Here is a 22,931-nt window from a genome sequence, read left to right on the forward strand (position 1 = left end):
TATAGCTTCATTTATAGAATGGTTCAACGGATAAGTTTAAAGGGTATCTGAAATAAAAACATAAGCTGATTCATTTATACATGTTCTGACGTCACTACAATTTTAATGATCTATGGCGTCTTCTTTTCATTTATGTCATTCAGTCGGCTGGGCTTTGCTTTTCGTGCAAGACCATACTCCGGTAACTCGGTCTCCAGATGGCCCTTATACGAGACACAAGACAAAAGAGACAAGACAGAGAATTAAACACAAACATACAAGCGAAAACACACAAAAATATTACACATTCAGAAACGTCGCTACTCCAAATTACAAGTAAGTTTAGTTGACCAGATTTACCGATATAGTTCATGAGCCTGTCTAAATATTTTTCCCCTGTGGGGAGTTGAGTGAGAGTTAAAACTGCGACGTCACAAACCAGGGAAATTACTATTACAGGTATCAACGTTTACACTTGTTATATACAAATATCACTATGATTGAAAAAAGAAGGTTCTTAACGCATATATTCCTTATATTACCTTGAGAATTTGTTGTATTGTTGTATTGGTGTCACGAGTTGAACAATTATTTCTTAATCCGTCTACCATCACGTTTATCTCGAGCCTATAGCAATACCACTATAGCTGCTTTTCCAACAAGGGGCTCACGTAATATTCGAGTGACCGACTATGGAATATTAACCCGACAAAAATAACATTATGACTATATAGATAAAGCAGGTTGAGTTAAGACCATGTTGACTCGACTGTAAAAAAAAAAAAAACACAAACAAAACAAAAAACACTTAGAAGTTCATCGGAGGGTGCAATGTATATCCGAGATTTCTTTCTTTTAACATCTAAAATAGACAGATATGGGCCCTTATTACAATATAAAACCTTTTAATTAAATTGTATGATATCTGTCAGTTTCTGATGAATGCGGTATAAGATCACACATGAATGAATATGACTTTAATCGTATAAACAGGTGGGCCTATACGCACATCATAATTATTATCATGTGTATAGTGTGAGGGTTTCTTTTGTGTGTGTGTGTGTGTGTGTGTGTGTGTGTGTGTGTTTGTAAGGACATGCGACTAGTGTTTTATACAAGTTTGGAAATACAACTGTAGATTAAAGCGCTTCAACTTTCACTTTCTACATTTTTAATGAAAAAAAAGACAGATGCACAGTATATGCACACATACACAGTATATCGTATCCCAAATAATGTGATATAGGTATGAAGAACATGAAATATGTACGTATGTTGTATGGAAACACAGAAATGTTATACGTGTGAGATTTGTTTGATACGCAACTATGATGGACACAGATACACACATAAATACATATCTATCACGGAGAGTGTATGCCTCATAATGACAATGGATTGATCGAATACCTTGATAGCTCCTCCAACATTCGACAGATCGAGCAGAAAGGTGTCATGTCCATAGATGGAGTTGATCTCATAGAAGGTTATGGCGTCGTTACCTGAAAACACAATGCATGAAACATTTAGTTGCAGAAGAGCAGATCACGCGAAGATTTATCAGCACCGCATTTTTGTTTCTTTTACGTATGAGGGTGTGTCTGTGTTGTGAGGTCATTTTGTAGTATAGGAAAATCAAAACTTGAAATCAACAAAAGGAATTTCATTTCTTCAGTTTTAAAGCATGATGAGATTAAAAGCACGAAAGTATTCAGGATCATTGCACATCACCTTAAATATTGTCAGCTGACTTGAAACCCCAAATAAACTTAACATAGGACTGTTCTCGACTTGTCGTTTTGTACAATTAAGTCAGTTATCACCGCAGTTATTAGGTCACGTTATTTTCTGAAGTTGATAATCGCAAGAGCAATGTATGAATTTGAACACAAAGACGACTGGAAAACCTGAGAACTTTCAGGACCTACACTGGTACCACCTCAAAACACTGAGGCAAAATGGGGTTTCAAATGTCAAATTGGATTTTTCATTTCACTCCATTTTATTTGTTTTCTGAAGAACTTCAAAGTGAACGTAAATTTCACCACCCCCCCAAAAAAAAGCACCCAAAACCACTCATTCTCATTCAAGATATGAAAGTAAAGGTACATTTTAGATCGTGATATCTTATCATCGCAGGCTTTTCAAAATCAAAATGTCTTCTGATGTTTGATGTGTATCCATCATTGGGTTGACGAGTTTCCATGGGTTGACACAAAAAGCAGAGCTTGAAAGCGTGGTAGAACCCTGAAAGAAACGTGTAAGCTATGTTTACTTTGAGTTTTTGTTAACCTTCGTGGACACAGAGGTATTCAAGTAACGACCATGGTGCTGTCTAATTTGCGCTTTATACGCTTCTTTGGCATGTTTGGTGCTTGTCCTATAGTCCACGGTCTAAAATGTAATCCTTAAAGGACAAGTTCACCTTCATAAACATAAAGATTGAGAGAATGCAACAATATTAGTAGAACACATCAGTGCAAGTTTGAGGAAAATTGGACAATCGATGCAAAAGTTATGAATTTTTAAAATTTTTGTGTTGGAACCGCTGGATGAGGAGACTACTACAGCTTGTGAGTCATATGCGTACAACAGTATAAAGAAAATGTAAAGAAAATTCAACATATTTTCACTTTTTTCGCATAATAAAAGAGCACTTGACTTGCCTCTTTCTAAGGGCAGGGGGAATAATATTACCCATAACATTTGTCGGTAACAAGTTGGACGAATGTGTACTTTTTTCAAAAGATGAAATTTTGTGGAATTCTCTTTATATTTTCCTTATATTGTTGTACGCATGTGAAATCTAAGTTATTCACACACTGCAGTAGTCTTCTCATCCAGCGGTTACTGCAAAAAAACTTCAAAAATTCATAACTTTTGAACGTATTGTCCGATTTTCCTCAAACTTTCAATGATGTGTTCGACTAATATTGCTACATTCTCTCAATCCTTATGTTTATGAAGGTGAACTTGTCCTTTAAATTGTTTTACAAAGGTGGTATATTATTATACGGGCCACTATGGCTCTTTGGCGTGATAAGAGTTCACTACATACTCACCGGAGGCTTTGAGGAGGTCCACCAACTCCCTTTGCTGCCCGATTGGGAAGAGGATATCGGAGTTGATACCCAACACCAGGACAGGGCATCGAACCCTAGACATGCCATCTCGCAAGGAGCTGAACCCTTCCCCCATGTCAAACATGTCAATAGCCTAGTTTGTATACATATAAAAATAGTAGGGAAAAAAGGAACAAGTTAAACACAAAATATCTATGTACAGGATATCTCATTACCTTGCCACACAGGATGTGATACGCGAAGATCTAGCGCGCCATTTCCTATTGTGATCGTGTTTGTTTGTTTGTCTGTCTGTCTGTTAACTTGTTTTGTTTCTGCATTTTCCAGAAGAAACAAACAAACACGAATAAAACGACGAAATGAAAAAAGTTCGTGCGAAAAAAAAATTATAAAGCAATAATTATTTCAACTTATAGTGATTTATAAAGGCATAGAACGAATTATAGATACTTCGTATAATATCACGATTCGTCGCTTCTTACCACATTGTACCATCGAAGAACAAAAATTGGAAGGGGGAGGGGGGAATACAGCAGACCGCCATTCATAATTACAGCTTGACTGTGATTGAGTTCTCGAAACATATTAAAATATATAAACAAATCTTACGGTTGAAAAGAACAGAAGATGAATGTATATCTGTAAGAGTGTCTATCATTTGCAGTGAGGGTTTGTGTGCAAGTCTTTGGGTAAGTCGGTAAATGCATTTTATGATTATGTGCTTTGTGCAAGGACTGATGAATCTGTGTCTCACAATGTATGGTACATCAGAGCAGAGAACGTCCTGATAAACGTATATGTTGGTTAGAATCCTTTTCCGAAGTAGACCAGTGGGAGCAATTTGCAAATGCTGCAAACCAACAACTGTAATTACTGCAAGTGTGTCTCCATCGATGCATAATGCGTCTTTGAAGGCACGCCTCTCAAAACAGGACCAGTTCTTCTCCGTGTGTCTCTGCTCCGAGGAAAATTTAAGTAAAAGATATAAATAACCTGTTATCTCTTTGGCGCATCAGTGCATGACTGATACTTCAATTTATCTGAGCATTACATCTCATTGAAAAAAGGAAAGAACGCAATCAAGTCCTACATTAATTTGTGTGAGGACCGTCAGGCACTTTTGTTATTGCAAAGAAATGCGCCATTACTGGTACGGATGGCATTCTTCTAGGCTCTGAATTTGTTCTTGGAACCTCACCCAATGTTCTCGTCGTGTATAACTAAAGAGCATTACCCAGTCTCACTTTTGTAATGTAGAGCAATGAATTTGGGTCATATTTGTTGCAGAAGGTCTCCCCTTGGTGCATGATGTAGGCCTCTATCTCAAAGGATGGACAGAGTGAGGGTGGTTCATCCTCATCAATAAGCTTTCTCCCGAAGCGTTCTTTCCACTCTGGGCCACTCCTGTAGGTCATGGTAGCTATCTCCCTGTTAAAGGTTTCAAAGTATAGAATACAAACCAATGGCTGCAAAAGTCTACCTTGGAGATCAGGGAGATGGAAAGAGATTCTTTCCACTTTCCTCAGATGATGTAATACTTAGACGTAACAAGGTAAATTGATAATGAAGATGTTTGAATTCTGCGTCTTGCATCTCTCCGTAAGAATCATGATATTATTACGTACGGATGATGCATGTACTAATATCATACCAATTAATGATAAGATCTAAACGACAATGATGATATTAATCTAACTGACATCGAAGATCAAGAAAGAAAGAAAGAATGAATGATATCATGGGGTGTAATTACGTTTGATTGTAACAGAAAGAAAGGTAAAATTACCGTGCCAATTTAATGCCCATTGTGGGAAAGGAAAGGCCATAGTAGTGACCGCCTTTCCAGTTTGGATCGATCATAACGGCTTGCCTCAGGAGGTAATTGGGAGCAATACAGCTTGGCTGAGATTGGGCACACGCCGAAATAGATATCACCCTACATGATAATACAGAGTAGTTACCATTGGAGAGCGAAATGTAGATTCAAGGGAGAGAGAGGTCAAGAGGACAAGACAAAAAGACAAAAAAATATGCAAACATGAGAGTGAAAGAAGTTAATCATTGATGTTTCTAGCTTCTTTGGATTCCGGTCTTCCATCTTATATACCCTTGGATAAAAATCATATACAATTTTATTGTGTATTCAAACCATCCAGTGTGTTTTATTGTTATCACAATAACAGCAGAGGTTGATTAAATAATGTGTGAACCCTGGCAGACACACGAACCACACTATAATTCGAACTGTTCTATATTCATTCTAGTTCTGACATGCATGTACATTGTGATAATCCGCTGTCATATAATAGATTAGTGAAAATCACTATACTTTCACTGACAGGTAAACTGAACGGTCCATGAGTCATACAGCCCATGAGTCATACAGCCTATGAGCTCGACAGTAAGCAAACAAGGCCCACGAGTCCGAAGTATCCAAATACAGCAAATTAGTCCGCCACGATAGGCAAACAAGGCCAGTGAGTTGGACACTACTAAAAAAATGGTCCACGAGACCGACACTGAGTATATAAAGCTCCGTGATGTAAAGAGCGTCAAACTAATGGGCCTCGTTTGTCCAGTATGGGACTCATGGGCCTTTTTTTGCCCAGTACCGGACTCGTTGGCCTTGTTTGCGTGTAGTGTCGGACTCATGAGTGAGTCCGACGCTAGACAAGAAAAAAAAAAGTCCACTCATGGGCGTTATTTTCCTAATGTCGAGCTCACGGGCTGTGTGACTCGTGGGCTGTATGACTCTTGGGTGTCGAAGTTCTGACGTGCTGCCGTTTACACACTCTATCAGTGAAACATTAATATTCGATCGCAATATGATACAATGAACTATAAATGACGTGGGTATTTTGTTTTCAAATATTATTAACGTCATGTAGCAATGCTCTATTTGTCCAATAACCCCATGTAGAACAGTCGCTGTAGACCGACACCCACGAGTCATACAGCCCATGAGTTCGACATTGAAAACAGGTCCATGAGTTATACAGCTCACGGGTCATACAGCCCTAGAGTTCGACACTACGTAAAACAGCCCACGAGTTCGACAGATAAAACACGTGGTTTAATGTGTTGGTCTCGTGGGCCTTGTTAGCTTAGTGTCGAACTAATGGGCTGTATGACTCGTGAGCTGTATAAGTCATGGGCTGTATGACTTGTGAGCTGTATGACTCGTGGGCTGTATGACTCGTGGGTGTCGGTCTCGTGGCGTGCACCCGCTGTATCTCGCTGAACAGGATCGCAGACTATAGAGTAAACTACGGTATAGGCATGACCCTATCACAGTGCATCGACGGCACAATCGTCGGAAAAACGGTTTAACAGCGCGTACAATTTGTCTTTTTTTTTTAAAGTATACATAATTATACTTACCTTCCCACTCTGTCGGGGTAGAGGGCAGCAGACAAGATAGAGCACATTCCACCGAGGGATGATCCTACACAGGCATGGAGCTGGAAAGGTAAGGCACACGTTGTTGCATAACTATCTTAAAGGCTACTAGTGATATCAACGCAATGTGAATCATGAAAACATAATTATTGTACAGTAATCTTCCTTGCCTGACTAAACTAGTGTTTCATCGAGAAACCAGCCTTCCGGAAAATTCGATCTATGGCTGGTATATGAACACAAAATCAACCACTTGATAACAACGAGCTTCATTTGTCGATGGTTTCTTTGCAGGGATATGCAGCAAATTGCCAAAACTTGGCAGTTGTTCTTGTCCCACTTTTCTTCCTGCAAGAAAGCCACTTCCAGATATTACTCGCCTTAAAATCCTTTAGACTCTACTATACTTTTGCCATTACGTTGTATTCTTTTGGGTTTTTTTTTTTATTTTTTGGTCATTTCCTCTGTTTACAAAATCCGTATACGGTTTAGTAAGTTTAGTAAAATTCCATAGCTTGTTTCCTTTTGAATGCTACAGTCACACACGGTCGGGTCACAAAACGGATTTGATCCGGGTGGAAATGAGTCGGATTAGTCCCGGAATGGAGGGTAACTTACATACTGGCGAGATGCGGTTCTTGTACGCAGATTTAAAAACTGCCATGGCCATGGGGATATGAAAAGGGCCATTACGGGTCGATAGGGGTTACGCTGCGGGTTGCAGCGGCTCGATGCGAGTCAATGCGGTTCGAACCGGGTCAATTCGGAAAACAATACGGAATTGAAATCCGTGAAAAATTTTTGAACAAAACGTATACATTATGAAAAACGTCAGAAGATTAAATCGGGGACTGTCCCTTTTATTGAATTTTTTCCTCTCTCTCTCTCTCTCTCTCTCTCTCTCGTGTCTTTTTTTTTTATTGCAAGATATTTTATTGAAAGGTTTATTGAAAGGTTTATTTATTCATATCACATCTCGTAGCCCGAGGGCTAAATTGCGTATAATATTACATAAAATACATACATACAAATTCAAACATTCAGACGGTTACAGAGTAAAGCATTTGCACGTGTGATAGAATTGAGTGGGAAAATATCATAAGTACGCAAATCAATAAGTTGAGCATTATCCGATATAATATATCATGCAAGATAAGAACATATTCAACATTTGTCAAAACAATCAGAACTATATAGAAATTACTATGACGGCTGGTTTGCCTCTACTCCAATAAAACTACATAACATCATACACAAAACATCAGGTTTGCATGATTTATGATAACCAAAAATAAAATATTTAACAATTTAAAGATGTGATTGCACAACCCCAATATAATTATATCAACTGTTTTTTTTTATATTTCATAACCAAATTTCATTCTAATGACTAGATTATCAGATGAAACATATACCCTAGCACTCTCACCCGACCCCTAGAAATACCCGTGACCCACATTCTTCTTTAAACATAATCCAAATAACAACATCAAACTCACAGGATAGTTCCTCTAACTGTCCCAAAATATACATAAAAATATACACAAAAATGTCATATTTCTCCATTCAGAATTGCAGATTTATGAAGAAAAAATAGCTTTATGGGGTGATTTTCAAAGCAAGTATCACTACGGAAGAGATGTAGAATATAGAGATACGAGATAAATTGGATAAAAAAAAGAGGGTCTAGCAAATTTTGGATGTGTACACATACATACATACATACATACACAGACTTATGCATGTGCACACATAAATACGGACGTTTGTATGGGGTGCAGAATGAAAAAATAACAATTTTATATCCTATTTAACTTTCACAAGAATAAATACATACATATCGTGGACCGCACATATAAGAATTGTAAAGATAAGGAGATACAGCAACGTGATAGGGAAGATGGCCCCATCAAAATAAAAACAGAGTCAATGAAAGCTTTCACCTGGTAGAGTAGATTGGAAGAACAGGGTAGAATGGGTAAAAGAGCTAGGGGTCTAGTAAAGATAGAGAGGGAGAAGGAGAGACAAAAGAAGGACTACGTGAATGTGTGTGTGTGCACACATACGTATACAAACAAACACAGCCATATGCATGTACAACTGTACTCAGGAATCCAATATTGACGTAATCAGAAAAGTAATCCATTAAGAAAATAACATCATGAAACTCATTTGTATTATGCAATAGGGTAATAATATAGAGGTTATGACCTTGATAACCTTTTCTGGACAGGAAAGGAGGAGGTTAAAATGAGAGAAAGAAGTAAAAGGCTGAAGGAGAGAGAGAAAAAAAATGTAAGGAATGAGTATGAGGGGCGTGCCATCGCTCTGACCAGACAGAGACTTGTCAGTCATCTTAACCCGGGATAACAATTCAAAATGATTTACATTGATGTAGAATTCAACAGCCTTGTGAGGTAAGGAATTGCACTATTCTCGAAACGCTTAGTGCGACATCTTTTTTCCATGTAGCGCTTTGTGTGTCTGAGTTTTCGAGAGGACGCATTCAGCACAAACCATTTCTGAAAGTACACAGAGTTTGCCGATTTCTGCGCAAATTTCATAGACAACTCCTCGCGTCTCACTTCTAGGCTGGAAATTTGGGTTGTTTCCAGTGCTACCTCGTAGTTGCAGTGCATTTTGAAGAGAAGACGCCATTTTGACAAGTTATTTCCATCTCGTAACAGGGTATGCAGCATAATGGGATTATACACACACACAAAAAAAAAAAAAATGGTGGATGACAGGCTATGGTCCGTCAAACTTTGTCTCATTAATGTTCAAGGTTCAGAACATAAAAGGTACCTTGTCTACTCCAAGATGGTCCAGTACTAGGAACTGGGCGTGGACCATGTCTTCCACCGACACCATTGGAAAGGTAGTCCCGTATGGCTTTCCAGTCAATGGGTTTTTCGATGATGGTCCCCTATTATAAAACATGATGAAAACGGCAATCAGTAATAGGATTATTCTTTTTTTTTCATATAGTTGTGTGGAATGCAGAATATTTTTTTGTTCATGCAATTCGATACCAACATTATTAGTTACCCCCTGCTTGTTCACGAAATACGGGCAAATATCTACGGTCTGCTGCCATATTCCATGAGGCCGGAGGCCGAATGGAATATGGCACCAGACCGTAGATATTTCCCGTATTTCGTAAGAACAAGCAGGGGTAACGATTTTATCTTTTTAAGTGTAGATCTGGGGGGGCATTTCATGAAGCGTTTTGGTCGGATATTTTTCTGACAAATTGTTACAAGCTACAGAAATCCTTGCATCTGATTGGCTTAGAGCAAATTTGTCCGACAACTTTGTCGGACAAAATGCTTCGTGAAATGCCCCCAGGCCTTTGCTGTATATTTGGGCGTTGTGCTAACCTTCTCGCTGATTTCCTCTCGCTGTCAGCCGTGTTGACTTACAGTACGTCTCGCGTGCTGATTATGCGCGCATACGTACACGCGCAGCTAGCTGTGTAATATTATGACGTCATACGGAAAATATTCAGGGGCGGATTTAGCGCATGCGCACAATTTGACCTTCTTAGACACGGAATACGGGAAATATTCAGTGGTTGGTCTAAGTAACACAGGTAATACGGGATTTTATCAATTACGTGATTGACCAATGAGATTACAGAATTCACGATCACTAAAAGATAATAATTTTATGTGATATTGGCAAGAACATCCATGACAGCCTACAGACATTTTGGTGTCCACTGCTTTGACTCCTTCATGTTCCACTGAATTTTGAGTGCACCTGTAATTGAAGGGGTCATACCATGTTCGAACAAAATACTTTCATGTTTTATTTTCATTTTTTTTTTTGGTTTCGTTCCAAGGGGACAAACGGATTGAGGAAGATTCTATTCTAATTTAAATGTCTTTTCGTGGCTGTCCACTGCAGCTATTGTGACTCCTCATAAAGGCTTGAGCGAGTAATGTGTTTAGGATATTAACGTGGAAAATGTTTGCTATTGCTCTTACGTGGTTCCGAAGCAACCGCCGATATGATTGCAGCACACGACAAAGAATTTGCTGGTGTCAATGGATCGCCTCGGTCCAATGAACTTCTCCCACCAACCCGGAGTGGGGTTATTCTGTCAGAGGTGAGGATAGAAAAGGGGGATTTTAAAGACTCCATGCAAGAGTTGATGGTACATGATACTGACAAACATGCATGAATTCATTGAAATGACTACCTACTTCATGATAATCTTTTTATATACATTATTGACTAGAAAAGTAAAACATTATAGAATCCTCGGTGGGCGGAATTGGATCCGATAAATCAATTATACGACAACTCGACCTTTCACCTCCATTTTCGTACATACGCCAAAAATAATTTAAACACAGTTCCTTTTATACTTACCGAAGTTAAGGACATGGAATGCCTACCCACTAATGAGTTCACCATCTCTATGCGACCAATACCGTAAATATTCTATTCAATTCTAATTTTGTTTCATTTTTCGAAAAGAACATAGACATTTCACTTTCCTTGGTAACAGAGAATAAGGTTACATAAGCAAAACAAAGTAAACTGAGAAGAGTTTATAAGATAATTGTGGAACCTTGTAGTATTAACACGTTGTCACGAGAACTAAAGTGATGAAGACGAAATAACAATACGCAAACTTCGAAAAATGGAGAGACCTATTAAAAAGACAAAGCTTGTAGAATGTGGGCCCCTCAGGTAGAGAATGTCAAAACGAAAAATAAGTTGATGCACAAAGGAAAAAAAATCTGGAAAAAAGTCTAGAAGCCCATAAGAAGACAGAGAAACTAACAGATACACATACACACGCGAATAAACAATAAACGAGATTGGGACAAAATGAAACTAATAAAGGGAGACTAAGAGATAAGACAGAATGAGACAAGGCTAACATGACAGGAAGACAATACAACGGACAGAAAGCCACAACAGATCCAACGATCCTCGGCAGAAGTATATCGCAAAAATAATGGGATGCGTGAAAAGGACACAGAAATAATATAGAGAAATATAGATGCAGAAGTATAGATGAATAAAATCGAATTTACCCTGCATATATACTAAATATAAACCAGTAAGCCGAGTAAGCAGCGGTATGTGCCTGCAAATCTAAGACAGAACAAATAAAAATGATGACAACACAACAAAGACAAAGGGCAATGGCCTCACCTCATTGCTCCTGGCATGAGAGCTGTTCGTTAGTCCTGTAAAGACCAGGACCACATTACTCCTGTCACTATTCACCTCTCCCCAGGTTTCATACGCCACGCTGAGCTCCGGCAGTACACCGCCATTGTACTTGAGCTCAAAGGGATGCTGGTAATGGAAGGTCTGGTATCCCGAGACAGACTCGAGTTCTGTGTAACCTGGAAGAGGTCTGTTACATCGCAAGAAGTTTCGTTCATTTGCAGATTTTTAAAAGCACGACAACAAGATTCGGCCAATGGCTGTTTTTCAACATGTCCGTGCACGGATAAAAACATCTAGAAATATACAATACAGTACCCCAAAAAAATGGAATAAAAAATAATAATCAGATACTACAAACAAAAACACAAAATCGTGAGCAATGTCAAAACTTCCTTATTTTTCATCATATTTCAGTCAAATTATTACCATTAAACTCGTAAGCTTTTACTCTTTGTTATCAGACTAACTTATATTAATGGACTGGATTTCCTCTTTAATGAGTCGTCACTCTCTTCTGTTTAGACACCATCTGGCACGTCGTAGAGGAGAAAAAAAGACAATAAACTCTGAATATAAGAACTATTTTTTGTCTCTCCCTCTCGCTCATTTTTCCCTCTTTCTTTTTCTCCCTCTCTGTCTCAGCGATGGTGTAACATGCACAAGGTGCAGCTGAGGATTTTGGATATCCTGGATAAAATCGATACTGGTCCGTTTTAACCAAGTAAACTAGGATCATCTTTTTTTAGAATTTGGAATACATTTAACAAGTTTGGGTGAATCAGAAAATTTGCCCATTGCTAATGATAGACTAAAGATATGAGTTTAATAGAGTAGTAATATGATAAATAAAATGTTTGCAATAAATCTATAGTGATGTTGTCATGTGCCGTTAACCTACTGGACTTACGTTGTTTGACTAATATATATATATATACATTTTTTTCGCATAATCATTGGTGAGGTTGAGATGTAATTGATTTTCACAGGGTGTTGGTGAAAATTCCATAAAAGGTGTGATACTGGGACCAATAATAGCTGCTTATTTAGAATCTAAATTTGTAGAATAATCATTGAAAGCATTTACTTTTTTGTAATTAATTTTGTCTAATTTACGAAGAAAATGTCAGTATACTATCTGTTCAGTTCTGTTCTTTCCTAACAGATCTTTTACACATTCCCTTGAGAATTCTGTATTATTGCTATTGTTTCTACATTGTTGGAATAATATGATTTGCAAGATAATCTGATAATTGATATAAGTTGCTTTCTCTATTTCCTGTAATTGGCAAATTTGCGACAACATTGACTTTTCACTGCTTGCTTCTTACAATCATTATTTATCTCTGGTGGATATAGATGGCATAATGCCTTTAGTGATCCCAGGTTGCTTGTTCTTTTTAAAAAATGTTTATCGTTTACTATAGAAGCACATTTTTATCATACAAAAATAGAGTTTGGGCATAAGAATTCGTATGCCTTGTTAGCATTAATCTCATTCAGTACTTCTTTCCATTCTTCATTAGCAAGGTCAAAGTTCAGAAATGCAATATTTTGTTGAATTTCTTTCCTGCACATTTCATGTTTACTTCTCTTTGTTTTTTAAACAGTTTCGATTTGATTTGAAATAACGAAAATTGGTAAGTGGTCTAAAGTGTCAGAATAAGAAATGTCGTTTATGAAACTTTATCAAAGCGCATTAGAAAATATATTGTAAATGAAAGTTTTTGATGCAATTGATGTTCTAGTTGGTTTATCAACATGATTAATGTGAGGATGAAAAGCGTAAGATGATCATGAGCTCAGAAATTTCAGTGCGTTATTATTATGTTTTTCATGAGCAAAATCACAATCTCCCATTAGATATACTTCTTTATCTTCAGTGTTAACCATTCACCAAATGTATCTAAATATATGTTGTGATCAGGGGGTGTTACCTGCAATAGTGTTTGTAGATTTGCTGTTTTATAGTTTCAATGAGTGTTCTTCAGTGCCATTAATGAACACACTAAATCCGATCCCGGGATCCGGTCTTGATTTTGGAAGTATTGTACATGATATACAACTAGCCTACCTTTGCCATTATCCGGCTGATAAAGCTGAACGCTGATAAATATGATTGGATTTACATGAGTATACATGCAGTATTGTGTTTGCGCAGTAAAATATCAGTCTGAGAGGAGGACTTATACAAAGCGAGGTTTGATTGCTGTAACAGAGCCAAATGATTTGCAATTTTATGCTCTAAGCAACACAACTTAATGGCCTTGCTACCATTTAGGAAAAATTATGTACTGTTGTTATCATTACTAATATCTTTATCATCATTTTCACCATCATTATCATCAATGGTATGCCCCATTGAGATCAAAGATCTGTCTAAGTAACATAGACTTTTCGAAACTTACATAAAAAAAAGATACATTATAGCGACATCTGGATTACTATAGCAACTGGGAATAGACAGGTATTCGTATTTTGTGCTCTGTTGTTGCTTGCTGACTAATGTTTCCAAACTAATGGACTGTGTTCTTCGTATGGTCACAGATACATGTATTACATTCTTTTGATCACTTTTCCTGTATATCTGCCCATGAAATGTCAAAAGATAGTCGATCAAAAAGTAGCTCCGATTCTATTAACCTTTAATGGTATGCCAAAGCCTTATTCATTTGGATAACAATAGTGAGTTTCTGGGGTCATCCCAAGAGACGGACACCCACGACTTATACCGCCCACGAGTTCGGCATTGAAAAAAGGTCCATGAGTCATAGCCAACGAATCACACAGCTCGTGAGCTCGACACTATAGGCAGAATAAGGCCCATGAGTGCGACAATAGTCAAACAAGATCGACCCATGAGTCCGACACTAGGCAAAAACAGCCAATGAGTCCGACACTATGCAAACAAGGGCCACGAGTTCGGCAGTGGACACACACATGAAAAAGGGCAGAACGAGTTTGACATTACATCACGGGCCTTTAATGTGTCGGTCTCGATGGGCCTTTTTTATAGTGTCGAAATCGTTTGCCTTGTTCGCCTCTATAGTGTCGGACTCATAGGCCGTATCTGCGTAGTGTCGAGCTCATGGGCTGTATGGCTCGTGGGCTGTATGACTCGTGGGCGGCATGACTCGTGGGTTGTATGACTAGTGGGCTGTATGACTCGTTGCTGTCAAGCTCGTGACATGTACCCTGGTTTTCAGGCTAAAACCCTGATTTTCGAAGACTGGAACCCTACTGCATGGAACGTAGCTGTTAAGGGTGTACGTCACGAGTTCGACACCCACGAGTCACACAGCCCATGAGATCGACACTAGGCAATTAAGGCCCGTGAATCCGTCACTAGGCAAACAAGGCCCACTGAGTTCGACACTAAGCTAAATTAAACAGCCCACGATACCGACACATTAAGCCCCATGATGAAATGTCGGTCTTTAAGTGTTCTTTAGCCTTGTGTCGTACTCGTGGGTCCTTTTTTGACAGTGTCGGACTCATGGACAAGTTTTGGCCTAGTGTCGGACTAGTGAGCATTGTTTGCCTACTGTTGCACTCATGGGCCTTTTGACCACTTGTCGAGCTCATGGGCTGTGTTACTCGTTGGCCGTATGACTCTTGGAACTTTTATTTCAATGTCGAACTCTTGGACCCTATGACTTGTGGGTGTTGGTCTCGTGGAATGACCCCTTCATTAATTCTTTCGTGTGTTTTGACTGCACGTTTGATTTTATTCGTATACTTGACTGTGACATGTGTTGTGAAAAAAAGTCCAAGGGTGTAAGCAAGGGTGGGATTCGATGCCCGAACTCTCTTTTTTTAATCCACAATTAGAGATACTACCGTGAAAAACAGAAAAAGAATGCGTTTGCAGTTATAGACATATTCACTATACGTCCTATACAGTCTCTGAATGGGGCAAACTTGCCCAGGTGCAATGAAATCCTCCGACCAATGACAATCGTTGCACTATATGACTGCCAGAGTGTCTTTACCAATACAGCAGTTATTTTCCGCCGAAATTCAGCAAGCATATTTTTGTCGCACGCACTGATTTGTTATTTCAAGGTCGTTCAAGCAGCGCAACAACACACAACAATCCACATCCCGAAAGCGACCCTGCGTGCCCTCTGAAAATTGGCAATTCTGAATCTTCACATAGCAGTCCTCAAAAGAGGATGACACGCATGAGGAATCTACACAAAAAAATAAATAGGCATAGATGCAATTGATGAAGGGAAATTTAGATTCCTGCGTTCAAGTCATCGGCAATCATGCCATGCATTATACCTACCATGCGTCCCATCATAATCTTATTGTGAAAGAACTGAATATAGTACAGGTATAGTTGACAAGCAATGTCAATTGCGAAATTCGCTGGTAACGTATTGAAACTAGCCATATCAAGCAGTTCACTCACATTTTAAATGATGACGGGATTATTTTGTTGTTATTAGTCCAGGCTAGGCTCCATAGAAAGTGCACCTAACCTTGTTTTTTGATATATACAATGTTTTTTGATGGTTTCTTGTCAATTCGAGGGTGCTGATTCCAAATCCGATTGATGCCACTCGCGTAACCTTGAGCATTTTCGGCAAAACGCAAAAATCCAAAATGGCCGCCAGATATGCTAATTTGGGCATGATAATCTCAGTTATGTCAATTTTATGAAAATTATTCCATCAAAGTTTTAAAAATTTTTGTTCCTTGAGTAATTCTACTTGCACTTGCAAGAAATTTTTCATTTGAAGAGGTACATTTAGTATCTGAAGCTTATTTTCAATTCAAAATGGCCGCCACTCCTATACTCATGTACTATATGAATGGCAAAAAAATATGCATAGAAATAGAAGACGAATTTTCAGTCACATACCTACGCTTTTATCAAGTTGTGCATGTGTAATGCAAATCTGAGGAGTGCCACTAGCAAAACAAGCTAGCAAACAAGCAAACAAACAGAAAGTTTATTGTTTTTGGGCTTATTATATTCTTCTTAATACAAAACTTCAAAATGGATGCCACTCATATACCCCTGCACAACATGAACGGCAGAGCGTGTGAAATAAACATTTTTTTTTTTCTGTCACTCAGGTACACTGTTTACCAATTTGTGTGCTGACTATAAATCAGAAGGTTGTTTTATTTTTTGATCAAAGGCTGTTTTATTTTTTGATCAAAGGCTGTTTTATTTTTTGATGCAAACATCCAAATTTGCTACCTCAATCTGAATTTTTCCCTAGGTATTTGGAAAAAATCCACCAAAACTTGAAAAGATCGTTTATCAGGAATCAACTGTCCTGTTCTACATTATCTAAAAGCGATATTATACAAACTTTTCAGTCCCCTCATCCAAGAAAGAACATGAGGCAGGGGAAAGTGGAAAAAAAGGGACCACCTCACTTCCTGTTGTCAAATCTCTGAAATGAAAACAATGCCCCAAAGTTTTTAATGTTAACCCAGATGAATTATATATGGTAGATGAATTTTACCACCGTTTTTTTTTCGGAGTGAATGTGTTTGAGTATAGGCCTATGATGTCGAGGGAGACTGAGATCTGTACAGTGCTGCCTCATTCTGAAAGCAGTGTTATAACAACTTCACACTGCTTGTCTTTAATCTTCAGTATTTGCAGATTCAGGATTGCTCTCGGTAACCAGACCAGCTGTGTTAGGACTCTGAATGATGGCCTCCTTAATGGTGGCTGTAAACTAACTCCACTAGAGGTCTTTTTAACATATATGTGGTGACATTACATTCACTTCACGTAGGAAGTTTGCCGATGATCTTGCCTTTACGTCTCATAGAAAGTCCTTGGATGACATGAGCCGAGTACTGACCCATCTCAAGACAATAGTGGAGTACTTCATCTTCTGGAGACTTTGCCCCAACCTTTATTAGATTATCATGAGACCCATGTCTTCCATCTTATATATATATCTTATACATATTATATATATATATATATATATATTTGTACTTTTTTATTTTGTTTTTCTCTTATGTTCCGGTCATTGTTGTACCCGTGCTCCCCTTCTCAATCTTAAACTCGTTTTTAACCGGGACCTACGCTCAACAAGCTCGCTTTTTAAGTAGGTTCCTTCATATTTCTTTAGCATTCACTTCACAGATTCCAAACTGAACAGATCGACCACTATTATGTTTTACATATTTGCAATATTCTATGTATGACATGTATTTCATTTAATTTTGTTATATTTGATGTAATTTTTCATCGAGAAATATGAAAATAAATTGAAATTGAAATCGTACTTGAGTTTGTTGTGCATCTGCGATTTGGTTTTTTCAATCCCATGTTCAGCAAGTTTTCGGAGGAGGGACTCGTACGCGGCAGCGTCAGCCGACGTCCCGCTCAGTTCTTCGTTCACTGCTGCCTCGCTACGTAATTGAAGTAACAGTCTCTCTTCGTCTTTGGTCCACGCTCCAGCCATTTGCAAAATTCCCTCAAATTTCAACAGCACAAAACGTCAACGGATTTCTCCTGCACACTGTAAACCCAGCACTTGTCGAGAAAAGCACAAAATACGAAAAAAATCAAGCAAGAGGCGCACGTTTTAATCAGACTTTACTGGAAGAGTTAAGAGCTAGACACTAGAGGAAGACGAAGAAGGAGGAAGCATCAAATCGATCAAGTACACATGTACACTGTAAACCTATATCAGCTTTGTATACAGTACACGTCGTGCTAATTACTTGTAAACAATACAATGCCCAGCACGATGCAAAACATTGCCGTCGCACTGTGAACTTAGTAACCATCTTGCCAACGCTATGTTCAAGGTAGCCCTCTGTGGCAAGCCTTCCAAGCATAGGCTAAGGAAGTCCACCCTCCTTCACTGACACTCGATCACACTCCCTCACACTGGAAGGAAAGGATGGCAAGTGTCACCAGTGCCGTCAACCCATACCCTGACCTTCCAAACACGATAGCATGGAGGGGGGGGGGGGCATTTCATGAAGCTTTTTGTCTGACAAATTTGTTTGACAAACTTGTTTGACAAATTTGCTCTCAGCCAATCAGATGCAAGGAATTCGATGGCTTATAACAGTTTGTCAAAAAGAAAAGATATGACAAAACACTTCATGAAATGCCCCCTTGAACAACCTGCCATCAATGCGCCTGAAATCCCACAAGCCTAGATTTCCCTACTGTAACTTGAAAGCTTTGACCCCAAAACAGGTTGGTGCAGATGCTGGTCTGATGTCATCTCTTCTACCACCCAAGTTACCGACAACACTGTCTCTGGCCTGGCAACAAAGCCATAGGGCTTCAACGGGTGGTGATCAAGCAAGTCTTCATGTCTTCATCCTGTTTCTATGGCAAATAATCGCCCTCTGACCCCTGAGGAAGTGCTGAACATCACCAGATGTGGTTGCAATTAAAACAATTGCAGGACTAATATGCATCTTTAGCCTGAGAATTCTGCAAATTTGGGGCTGATGTCGCCTGCTGCTAAACATACAATTAAAGGCTTCTTTAAAGACAATAAAAATGACAGTTTTAGTTTTAAGACAAGACTGAATGAGATCATGATGTCAAAGTGTATATTATCAACACCTGGGAACTGTGAGAGAACTGAAAGAGGTATCTCACATTGCTCCTTGGTTGATGTTTAATGAATAGTTTGTACGGTATTGCATTAGGACAGTTTCGTTTTTGCCTTCAACAGTTTTTGTTGCTGTTTTAATTCAAGAAGAAAATCAGGTTTGCTCGATAATATCAAGGCGGCACTTCTAAATTAAATTATATCAAAGTGATGGAGGCTATGATCCATTTCGAACTCGCCTCAGGACTGCACCCTCCCCCCCTCCCCCCCCCCCCCCCCCCCAACTCCTTGCTGGAAAAAATGTACAATGTAAAGGGTTTTTAGTTGTGTCATTAATGTCCGATGTGTTTTTGTCTGCAACCATGTATCTCTGCACTTGACTGTATAGGATTTTTCTGTACTTTGTTAATATGGTTTTAGGGGAATGCATATTACAAGCTTTGTTTTCTAGCTTCCCCTCCATTTTCAACATTATTTGATAAATATCATGTATCTAGGCTCCTTAATATATTGTGTTAGTATCACATTTTTATATTCAACCTGCATGTAAAATATGATGGTATATTGATTCCTTGCGAGACGTTTAGTGAACTTATATTGTTGAGACTTTTGTTGAGATAAAATGAAATATATAAGAAATTGTGTTCAATATCGTAAGGTTTATGAATATTAAATGCTCATATATGTAGGCCCCCATATATATTGTAAGTGACACCCAACATATTACACATGCAACACTTTATGATAACGTAGGTACGGGACTGGAAATACAGTAAATTTGTTCTTTATTTCCATGCATATGTTTATGCCATTCATATAGTACATAAGCATAGGAATGGCGGCCATTTTGAATTTAAAAAATGAGCTTTAAATGCTAAATGAACCTATATAAAATGAAAATTTGCTTGCAAATGCAGATGGAGTAACTCTAGGAACAGAAATGTACAAAGTTTGGTGGAATAATTGGTCATATAATGCACATTATTGTGTTTACCATGGCCGAATTAGCATATCTGGCGGCCATTTTGGATTTTTGCATTTTGCCGAAAATGCTCAAGGTTACGCGAGTGGCATCAATCGGATTTGGAATCAGCACCCTCGAATTGACAAGAAACCATCAAAAATCATTGTATATATCAAAAAACAAGGTTGGGTGCCTTCTAGCCTGGACTATTATACACGAATTCACAGAAGATGAGTAACTTTTGCTTGATAAGATCCTCATTGCGTAGGCCTATCAAAATTCGTAGTTTGAGCAACCAAGTTTCGTCGTGATATGGATGGAATTAGGTCTTGAGAAGAAAAGTTCGCATCAAAATGTATAGGAGTAGGGAATTCTTCAACCACTGCGTATAAGTTGTCAAAAATTTCGTTGCCAAAGATTATTATATCACACATATCTTACAGGAGCATTTTTTACTGCATGTAGAAACAAATGTTTTCCTAGACAGGAAGAAAAGAAAACAAACGAACACTTTTGACAGTCGGTATCATTGAGTGCATGGATTATGAAGTCAATCAGTGCAGGTACCCTAATCATGACAGATAAATAGTCCTATTTATACATGATTAAGCATGTGATACCAAAAGGGTCAGTTTTCTCAATTTCTTACGCTTGTGCAAGCCACGGGGAGTCAGCCTCTAGTCCCGCGAAACTTCGCTTTACCTCGCAGGCTATCTTCGCTAATTGCTCCGGACAAGACCGGTCAGATCCTGCCTGAGCCATTCTCGACGAACGCAGTTCAATACAGCCAGCCGGAGGCGAGTCAATCCCGTATCGAAACGGCACGTTGTGGTCCAGGTTGCATAATAGTATACGTAGGGCACCGGTTGGTAGATACGGAAAGAGGGACGCGAGACGACCCCGTGTGAAGGGTGAATGGATATTGTGAATCTACCGCGTCTGACCATTGAAGGATTACTGCAAAACAGTCAGTCGTCACGGCGGCGTGCGAATCTCGCACAGAGCGCGGAGGACGTATGCACGCTCGGAGCGGTCATGAATACATAATTAGCTGTGCAGTGTTCTTTTTAAACTATCGTTGTGCAGCCCCAGCATAACATTTACAGCTCATTTTTACATAAAATGAAAGAAGAAAGATTTGATAATACTGGAAAGGGAATTAGGGTAAAAATACGAGTAATTTCACGCGTTGAAAACATAAAATTTGAACCCGAAAGAAGTGGGTCAAATACGTTCTTAACCACCTTGCATCTCTTTCAAACTAAATAAGTAGGATACTTGATTATCTTTTTTTCAAAATATGGAAAAATCAAGTCACTCTATCTTTTATACCTCATGGGATCCAGCAAATTACAACAGTATGTCACATCGCTCTTTGTTTGAAATCGTCCATTAGCGCATTTGTACAATGCTGGATCGTGATTGGTCAGAAACGACGGTCGCATCACATCATCACATCGTCTGCTACTGTGGTTTTTTTACTTCCTGTGTCGGGTCTCGAAGACTGAAACTCGGCTTAAGCGTGTATATAATAGGTTTATTCCGTCATATTCTGTCAAAATTTCGTAGATAATTATTTAAGGATTCGTTATCGCCACTTTGTGTTCGTATGGATTTGTCATTTGTTTGACTACTTGCAGATACGAGCAAGTCAGCAATTTCACACGTTGTAAAAAAAAACTTGGGTTTAGTCCTGTATACTAATATTTGTGTTACGATGTTTCTCATGCCTTTTCTTTTCTGAAATGTTCCATTGTGATTTTCTTTTCATGTTTAGTTTTACATCAAGTTGTCTTGCAAGTTACGGTTTAATAAACAAAATAACCTTGTGTCTGTTTTTTTTCCTTGGACATTCTCACTTCTTCAAATTATATTTCTGGTTTTGATGATATGTCCGCTAGATTATGATCTATCCATTTATTTTATTATTTTAATTGTTATTTTTTTAACTGGAACTTGGAAGCTGCAGCTGGGGACTACTGATGATTTGCATGAATGTTAATCTTAAGTAATCTCATGAACTATCAATCATGCCACATGTTTTTATTATTATTATTATTATTATATTATTATTATTATTATTATTATTATTATTATTATCATTATTATTATTATTATTATTATTATTATTATCATTATTCTAGAGCCCGAAGGCCTGGATTCATGAAGCAAGCAGTTTCGTTTTCTTTTCAGGGTGATTATCTAAAATGTTAATTTCCCCTTCTTTTTTTTTTCTTCTTTTTTTTTTGGGGGGGGGGGGGGGGCTCCCGAATCCACAGAAGACTCTCTGGAAATGAACAATTATGAACCAGCATAGAATCAGAAGCATGTCATTGAACAATCTCCCTGATAATTGCATTTCAATGTTGGCAGCTCTATATTATGAATGCAAACAACCCCCCCCCAAAAAACACACACACACACACACACACATCTCAGAGAGAGAGAGAAAGGGAGAAGGAACATGAACAAACACTCCCCTCACACAGCAACAAACATTAGTGAATATATTTGACTACACAATCAGGCTAAAGGGGAAGAAACCTAAATATGATAGTAAACTTGTGAGGCAGAGTTTAGAAAAAAAAAACAAGTTTTTTGATTTGTGGACAATACCACCACAGAAGTACACAGGAATACATGGAACTTAAAAGAGGTACACAATGTGCACAAACCATGTGCAATTCATCCATCAACGTGTAAATAATGTGAATAGGCCTATCTTGACTTCGGCGATCGCAACTTCCGGTGCAA

The 22,931-nt window shown here is 38.4% G+C and overlaps 1 protein-coding gene across 1 annotated transcript; it reads right to left on the bottom strand.

Moving 5' to 3' along the window:
• Positions 1-110: 110 nt before the first annotated feature.
• On the bottom strand, positions 111-20,939 carry LOC139708009 (uncharacterized). The gene is made up of 10 exons (XM_071619999.1): positions 20,827-20,939; positions 11,634-11,841; positions 10,451-10,563; positions 9,267-9,387; positions 6,444-6,523; positions 4,849-4,998; positions 4,307-4,490; positions 3,042-3,195; positions 1,390-1,481; positions 111-203 (listed from the first exon to the last, which is right to left on the bottom strand). The coding sequence occupies exons 1-10, from the start codon at positions 20,937-20,939 to the stop codon at positions 111-113; spliced, it is 1,308 nt and encodes a 435-aa protein (XP_071476100.1).
• Positions 20,940-22,931: the final 1,992 nt, after the last annotated feature.

The sequence above is a fragment of the Diadema antillarum genome, unplaced genomic scaffold (genome assembly GCF_040938485.1).
Source record: "Diadema antillarum isolate AM-2024a unplaced genomic scaffold, OU_Dant_1.0 seq00001293_RagTag, whole genome shotgun sequence".
NCBI classification, from domain to species: domain Eukaryota; kingdom Metazoa; phylum Echinodermata; class Echinoidea; order Diadematoida; family Diadematidae; genus Diadema; species Diadema antillarum.

Coding starts and splice junctions, on each gene's coding strand:
- LOC139708009 (XM_071619999.1), bottom strand. CDS start 20,939: ATGGCTCAGGCAGGATCTGACCGGTCTTGTCCGGAGCAATTAGCGAAG. Junction 10,564..11,633: donor CTCATGCCAGGAGCAATGAG/GTGAGGCCATTG, acceptor CACCTCTGACAG/AATAACCCCACTCCGGGTTG. Junction 204..1,389: donor ATGTTGGAGGAGCTATCAAG/GTATTCGATCAA, acceptor GTCTCGTATAAG/GGCCATCTGGAGACCGAGTT.